Here is an 8373-nt window from a genome sequence, read left to right on the forward strand (position 1 = left end):
TTTTATGAAGGTTTTATTGTAGTGCACACATGTTTAAAAATGTGAAGTATAGCAGATGTCAAAATAATAGTTAATAGAAATTCCATCAAAATTCAAAATAGTATTTTCTAAAATGGTCAAACCATTAAAACACTACTTACCCAATTAAAAAAAAAAAAGATAAAATGTTAAATATGAACACTTAATTGTATTTGAATATAATATTTTATTTTTATTATTATTTTGTTACTGTTTATATTTTGTTTAGGAAAACTGACAAATAATTAATTTTTTAAACAAATAAGAAGCAAATAAAGAAGCAAAGACACATCTTTAACCATAAACTTTGAACACCAAAAATTATAAAATGCCAGTGTGTCTCTATAATTTCATTTAGTTTATTAGACAAAAATATATGATTTGGACAAGTTTTGTCGACAAGCTATTTACAATTTCAGATCACCCTATATACACAAACACATCAACACAGAAAAGACATTTACCAAATGTTGAAAAAAGAAAAAATAGTTAACAAGCGATTATGGTACAGTGAAAATGAAAATCCATCCACACGATTTGTCAGGTTGACTCAATGGTTCTGCATCTTGTTGATGCTTTACAGTGATAGTGGGGTGGTTTATTTTCTTTTCAGTCCTATCAGTGTTTTTTTTTTTTAGTCTCTGTTTTTTTCCAACAAACCAATCTTAATCAGGCCGAAGAAAGAGCTGTTAAAACACGTTGTGCTGCCTCTTGTTGATTCCTCGGACTAAAACGATAACAAAATGGTAAAAAGGGTTAGAATCACAGTATGTAAGGCCAGTGTTTCAATCATATGCCAATATGCATATTAAATACAACTTTTAAAAGAAAAAAGAAAATAGTTGTTGTAGTATATTGTAGGCTAAACAACATGTTGTCTTATACACAATTAAGTGCAATTTGTGTATGCATTTATGTATAACAACTATATGCCTAAATATTGTACAAATGTCCTCACTCAACATAATAAGCCTACGGAAACCATATTCTTAGATAGCAAGCAGGACAAATGAATAAAACACCAATGTCTGAAACATTAGGCTGTAAATTATAATAAACGTATGAGGAAATACATCTCCACATTATGTAGACCAGTCCCTAGGGCTATTTGCTTGACTGCGACCCGAATTCGGCGATCGCAGACCATGGAGTCTTGGTTTACTTGGTGATTGGGTAAGTAGTTACCCTCCAGAGGGAAGAAATAAATGGGGGATTATTGCAGGTCTGTCACCAAAATGCTCTACTAGCTCCTAATCAAGAACAGACCTTGACAATCATTGTCCTGGGGGAGCCAGGGGGTTGCTCAGGCCCACATTTTCTAGCAGAAGTCGCTGTGGTACCAGCGAGGTATCCAAACACAATGTATACGTTTTAGAGAGTAAATCTCAACTATACACATACAGCTGCAGTACTGATATAAATAAATATTGAAGTGTAAGTTTATGTAAGGGGATTCCTAAAACATGTAAAAATTATTAGGCCATTAGTTCTGTTTAAATAAACCGACCACTTAAATGTAAATCCAGACATAAGAATGCCCTAAGCAAGACACATGTGTTAAAAAGTTAGTTTACCTGTCATGGGTGGGCTGAAATGACGATTTTAATGGCTGTGTTGGGGATTCGGTCTGTGGAACACTTTCCTGTTCTGGAATTAAATAAAATATATGTTACAAATGCATTCAACAGCCAACATTCCTCAGAACACACAATGTTAAAACAAATATCTGCAGTTTGTACATCTCCCATTCCTTCCTGCATAATCCCACAGAAATATTGAATGTTTTCTCTAGTTTAGGAAAGGGACTGAAAGTTTAATCATTTTATATATTAATCAGTATCATAGCAAAACATACCTATGTGTTTTGGACTTGAGCTCTCTGAAGACTTGTCGCTGCTCAGTGCTGCCATAGTTGATGTGAGTACTGAAGTGTGTTGCTGCTGGGAATGAAGATGGTGATTATGGTGATGGTGATTTACTCCCAGAAAAGACCTCACGTTTAACAGGGAATTTTGGCTAAGGAAAGCACCATTTGTCCAATTGTGGAACTTCCCAATCTGGCAAGTGTATAGTCCATGGTTGGAGAGAAAAGCTGGGTGTTGTATCTGGGGTGAGGAATGGTTGGGAGGTGTAGAAGGTGACAAAGGCTTTTGAGAACTATCGGGGCTAGTGGCGGTCTCTGCTAAGGACCAGATCTTAGGTTTGTTGTTTGATGGTATCTGGAAATTGCCCTGTCCGCTTGGAGATAACATCCTTGTATTACTGCTTTCAGATGGCTCTTTGACCACTGATATAATATCTTTGGGCTTATCATATCCATGTGGTGCCTGCACAGTTAAATCTTGTCTTTTCTCCATACTCTCCACCAGCTGCACATGATCCCTGCTTTCCAGTTTCTCCTCATCCTCTTCGTTGCTTTGCTCCCCGTCGTTCTTGTCGATGTCTATGCTCTCCAAGTCGATTTCCTCATCATCTTCATTCTTTTCAACATCACCCTCATTATCACTGCCAAAGATATTGCCATCCTCGTCATCTTTGTCCCTGGCACCCCAGGTCACCTTGTTCTCCTTCTTCAGCCTTCTCCTGGCATTGGCGAACCAGGTGGAGACCTGGGTCAGGGTCATCTTGGTGATGATGGCCAGCATGATCTTTTCTCCTTTGGTGGGGTACGGGTTTTTCCTGTGTTCATTGAGCCAGGCCTTGAGGGTGCTCGTGCTCTCCCTCGTGGCATTCTTGGGTCTGGCAGGGTCCCCATATTGAAACTGTCCATAAGGATAAAAGGCTGGGGAAGTGTGAGCAGCAAATGTGGCAGGATGAACACCGGCGTTATCCTTCAATTCATATTGGGAGCCCTACGAATAGAATGGAAAGGAAATAAACAATGAATAAATAATTATTTATATCCTACCATAAATACAGATTTGCCACTGCTTAAGAATATGTATTTCTTAACATGTGTTGAATTGGCATTAAATAATCTCTTAGTTTATGAAGGCCTGCATGTTTTGTTTTCCCAGCCTTTGACATTATGTACTGTTATACAAAATGTCCTGCTTCTTATGCATATTAGTGCCAGACAATTTTGTACAGCAATCAGTATAAATACGAAATAATATACAAAATATAACATATAATAAGCTTGCAACCCAAAAAGGAAAGTTGCAATAATAAACATTTATTATATTATTGTAAAATGTTTATTATTATTATTATTATTATTATTATTATTATTATTATTAATAATAATAATAATAATAAATAATAATAATAATAACTGGTGCTAATCCTGTAAAATGTATAAGCTGGTTTTGAGTTAGTGCTCAAAAGTTTTTTTTTTTTTTTTTTTTATGTATTTACTTATTAATTTTTATTATTATTTTACGGCTGACACTTTTAATTTATAATCTTCACAGTAACTTCGATAAATCATGACAAACACAAAGGTGTAAAGTCTCTATGGTGCAATTTATATGCAATCAGTATTCATTTAATCACCTGTATTTAATCACCGGTGCTTTAGTAAATAACATTGTATCTTTCTAACAAACTAAATAGGCCTCATCGTCATATCAAATTATTTACAGATAGGAACAGAACATGTTAAATTAAACCGTCTTTACATTAACACAGTTTGAACAAAATACTCCAAATGTTACTGCTATGCGTTCATAAGATCATTAGTATTTTTTTTTTTTTAAATAGACTGATATAAATTGATATATTGAAGACTAACTTCACTGCTGGTATATTATCATCGGTGTAACTATATATATGTTTAAAAAAAAAAAAAAAAAAAACGGGTAAAGTACCGCTTCATAGCTAAAAAATAATAAACGTTGGCAAACTTTCAGAGATTAAAAAAAAAAAAAAAATAGTTGTTATTTACTATATGCAAAAGCTTTTGCGTGAAGTGAACATGCTTTTTACAAAAAAAGATGATGAAATCGATTTAGCTAAATATATATATATATTCCAAAAAGGCAGATAATGAAAAAGTATTGTTTAAATTCTTTTAAGGTTTTTTACAAATTTCCAAAATGTAAAATTTTAAATTTGTTTTTTGTTTGTTGTTTGTTTTAAAAAAAAAAAAAACAACCCCCCCCCCCCCCCCCCAACCCCTCCCCTTAAAAAATTACCGACCTATATTTTAATACCGCAAATTGTTGGGTTTCAAATTTAAATACAAGATTTCAAAATAACCAATTACAATTACAAATATAGTGTTTTATTTTAATACACATGTTGTCTAAAACCAAAACTATTATGTTTGGTTTATTTTTATTTACTTTAAAAAAAGCGCTGCCCTATTGCAATTTTAAGCTGCATGTCTGTTATTTTTTTTAAATACCCCTTGTACAGTTTGTACAGTTTACCTTAATTTATTAGAACACGTCATGTATTTTATGTATTTACGTAAACCATTTGCAACAACACAAAGCCGCCAACTTTATAGAAAAATTAATACTTTCGACGGCGTTTTCAATATAGCAGTAAAAGTCATTAGCGCGTACATTTTAGATACAAACTTCCTAAGTAAACTTTCATGTAAAGTTATATTAAGTTTCCCCTTTCCAAGTTTATTAAATATAGTTCGGGGCTAAATTTACGCCTTTTTTTCATAATTTCGTAGCATGGTGATTGCATGAGTAAGGTTCTATTTTCATTTCAGTTCAAGATTAATAAGTAATAAGTAAATACAAACATGTCTTTAAAATAAACTGAAGAACTTACCATTTGAGAGAAGAGAGCTAGATCGGCACTGGTGTAAGGAAGAAAAGCACTGTAATTGTGCGCTGCGTAAGGGTTCGCGTACATGCCCAGCATCGAGGTGACAGCAGCGGCTGTGGCAGCTGGATTGGCCCCGATTTCAGTGCTTCCTCCCCTTGCAGAGGCAGTCAGAACTCCCGGCCGTTCGCCTCCATACACCGCCTGGGTGGCACTTAAATACTGAGGGTAGCCCAGCTGGGGAAAAGACATCTCCTGGGCCAGATATGATACAAAGTCAAAGAAACACACACACACACACACACACAACACACAGCAGAAAATTATCAGGCAGTCACACTGCAAGTGCACAAGCACAGGAATGCGAAACAATATAGCTTTTACTCTTCTGAAATCTCAGCTTCCCTTTTTTTTTTTTTTTTTTTTTGCAGCAAGTCCCTTGGATGTGATCTGATCAACAATTGAGCTCCAACTGATGTGTCTGCCCCTAGGTCCTGGGCTGAACTCTCAGATACAATTTGAAGTTGATGCTTTGATTGGCACGCCACTTGAGCTGTAGCCCCGCCTAGTTTGGAACATGTGGCTTGAGCATTGGCTGAGACCACTTTTTGTGTGTTTGCTGTATTGTATGTTAAATGTTTCGCATTAGATTCTATTCACTGTTACCCTCACTGCTCTATTATGACAACCTGTCGACATGATTTTACAGCTGTCCAACATTGGGGCTATAAACCTGATAGCCATGCTGTGCCTCCTTTTAATTATTCCTGATTTTCAAGAACGAGTTAAAAATAAATCTGTTAAGTAGTTGTATGACTGTGTGTGTGTGTGTAAAAGTGTGTATTAAATGCGTACTGAGTGATGAATCAGAATATATCTTTGTTTTCGACATGATATATTTTAGGTGTAGCCAATACAATTATATAAAAAAATATATATATTATTGCATATATCCGGTCTTAAACCACGAAATGATGAATACATGACAAACTGTAACCCACAATTCAATGGCATACTGTAATCCAAAATGATCTAATATAATACCACATATACGAAATTTCCTGTCAATTTTAATAATTTCAGGATTTTAAATTGTGGTAAAAAAAAAAAAATTGTGTCAATGGTTTCTAAAACTATCAAAAACAGATTTATAATTTTGCTGATTATTATCATAGTATGGATTAGAAGGACAAAATACATGTTTTTCAACTGATTTTGATGTCAAATCGTCCAGAGAATTAGTAATATCCATTGACAAACCTAATTATGTATTTGAAATGTGGGCTATTGTAAACATGTAGCTGCATTGTTAGGCTATATTAATTACTTTCACACAATGAAAATGAGAAAGAATGGAAAACAAAGGTACATGCTTAAAACAGTTACTACCCGCAGTCGTTGCTTATCGTATTATCTGTTGTTCAAGAGACATGGCAAAATGTTAAAAACAAACTCGGAAATAGTGGCGTACTTAATGAATATGAGAGATTAATTCAGTTAGAAACCAAATGAAAACCCAAATAGCACGAGTATTCCAGCACGCGCACGATTAACATCCTGTGGTCTAACAGTTCAACGTTTTGATTTGTGATCTCTGGTTATTGCAGCACTTCCACAACGACAATGCAAGTTAGCTCTGAGCAGCATCGCTTCTTTCTGTTCTAGTCATACCCATCCTGTGTACGCATGGTATCCCTTGACTTGCTTTCATTTCGACAAATGTTGCAACAGTACTTTTATTAAAATGAAAATAAAATATTTAACGTAAATTAATTTTAAGATACTCAATTTTTCTTACGTGGTGTCCTGGGGATTATATTATTATTATTATTATTATTATTATTATTATTATTATTATTATTATTATTATTATTCCCTGCTCTCAAAACTAATTCTAATCACGTCAGGATACCGATCCCTCGTGACCTTTGTTAAACGTGTTCCTGCTTTCTGTAGAAGAAAACAATCCCATCCAGTTCTCAGTTAATAATCCAACAGCAACCGAACTGTACTCAAACAAAACTGCTAGTCTGCCTAAGTACACTTGCACAGAAAATTAGGCAATGTTTTGTAAACCCAAGTGTCATGTTACAATGTCTGAGGATAAATGCAGGTGGGATAAGCAAATTAACACCACATAAATCCGCTTAGGGTTTTAGCATTATTGTATTTTATTAACTGTACGTATTTATTTAACATGTATTATTATCATGCATGGTGCATCATGCACTGTGATATAGATAATAATAATAATAATAATAATAATAATAATAATAATAATAATAATAATAATAATAATAATAATAATAAAACCAATTTAGATTTTTGGTATAAGAAAAAAAAAATCTGTATCACACAATCGATACATATACAGATTAAAATGTATGAAAAATAGTGCCGGTACTGGACATTATTGTTTGTATTTGTAATACGTCCACTAGGCCTACTACTACGACTACTACTAATAATAACCTTAGTTTTAAACTTCCATGTTTATGCGCTTCAAATGGCATAAGAAGTTGTATAAGTGAATTACTGTTTTACATTTTTCTTCTTTCTTTTTGTATTTAATGGTAAGGCTATACTCTTTATTTTCAGTTTCCAATATCTATCCACATCCGTGTATGGATCATCAAGAAACCAAAATAACTCTAATTTGGATCAAACAGCAAACAGTGTTGACTTATTTAATGAAAAATTTATACGCATCAAGAAAAATGACATTTCTCTGTTTTGCCGATTCCCGGCATGGTGAAAAAGCAACTTCGTGTGATGACAAGACTATTAAAATTAGTTTATTTATTATGTTATTGTTATTATTATTATTTTGTAAGGTTACATTGACAACAGAATATGATAGCTCTGTAGTTAATACGGAACGCTCTATATGGGGTCGCTGTTCTTCAGGGTTTTAACCGCTTTGTACACCTACACAGCTGACTGGAAGTTGCGGTTGTTGAAAGGATATTGTAGATGTAATACTTAACTGCTAAGATGAAGTCAGTGATTTTGATCTGCTCCAGATGGTTGTGAGTGGATATTGCAGCGCGAGGATCTGTTCAAAATATCTGAGGGCACTGATGGTAATCAGTAGAACATATAAGAGAAAAAGGAGGACTGGCAACTGTGATGACCTGCTGGAAACGCGCAGGGGTGGAGATGGCAGTGATAAACGCCTGAAAATATCTCCAAATGGAGATGACAGAGATGTTGAAAGAAGACACCTAAAAACCAAAGAGGGGTAGAGGAGAAAAATATGCTTAACCGGGCTCAGTATCAAATTGGTTGTTTAAACTAGGTCACATAGCCTACCCTGTTTTAATATATAGATTAATCAGACCGAGTTGATCGCCGATTATTATTATTATTATTATTATTATTATTATTATTATTATTATTATTATTATTATTATTATTAATGTATTTATATATTTATTTAATTATTAGTTTGTTTTATGATTTAATTGTGCATTAAAAGGGCATTCTGGGTAGAAGGAGAAATGCGTGCTGCTATTTCGGAAAGTGGTGATTTGAAGCGCGCTCTGTCTCTCTCTCTCCCCAGATATGGTAGGACACTGGTTTTAAGATCGTATAAAAATTGGTTAAAGTTGTGTAAAAATCATAATTGTT

At 34.1% G+C, this 8373-nt stretch overlaps 1 protein-coding gene across 1 annotated transcript; it reads right to left on the minus strand.

The window, feature by feature from the left end:
- Positions 1-342: 342 nt before the first annotated feature.
- LOC121312862 (iroquois-class homeodomain protein irx-1-like) lies at positions 343-5821 on the minus strand. The gene is made up of 4 exons (XM_041244714.1): positions 4750-5821; positions 1874-2870; positions 1593-1665; positions 343-745 (listed from the first exon to the last, which is right to left on the minus strand). The coding sequence occupies exons 1-4, from the start codon at positions 4993-4995 to the stop codon at positions 688-690; spliced, it is 1374 nt and encodes a 457-aa protein (XP_041100648.1). The 5' UTR covers positions 4996-5821; the 3' UTR covers positions 343-687.
- Between the last annotated feature and the right edge of the window lie 2552 nt (positions 5822-8373).

The sequence above is a fragment of the Polyodon spathula genome, chromosome 3 (assembly GCF_017654505.1).
Source record: "Polyodon spathula isolate WHYD16114869_AA chromosome 3, ASM1765450v1, whole genome shotgun sequence".
NCBI lineage: Eukaryota > Metazoa > Chordata > Actinopteri > Acipenseriformes > Polyodontidae > Polyodon > Polyodon spathula.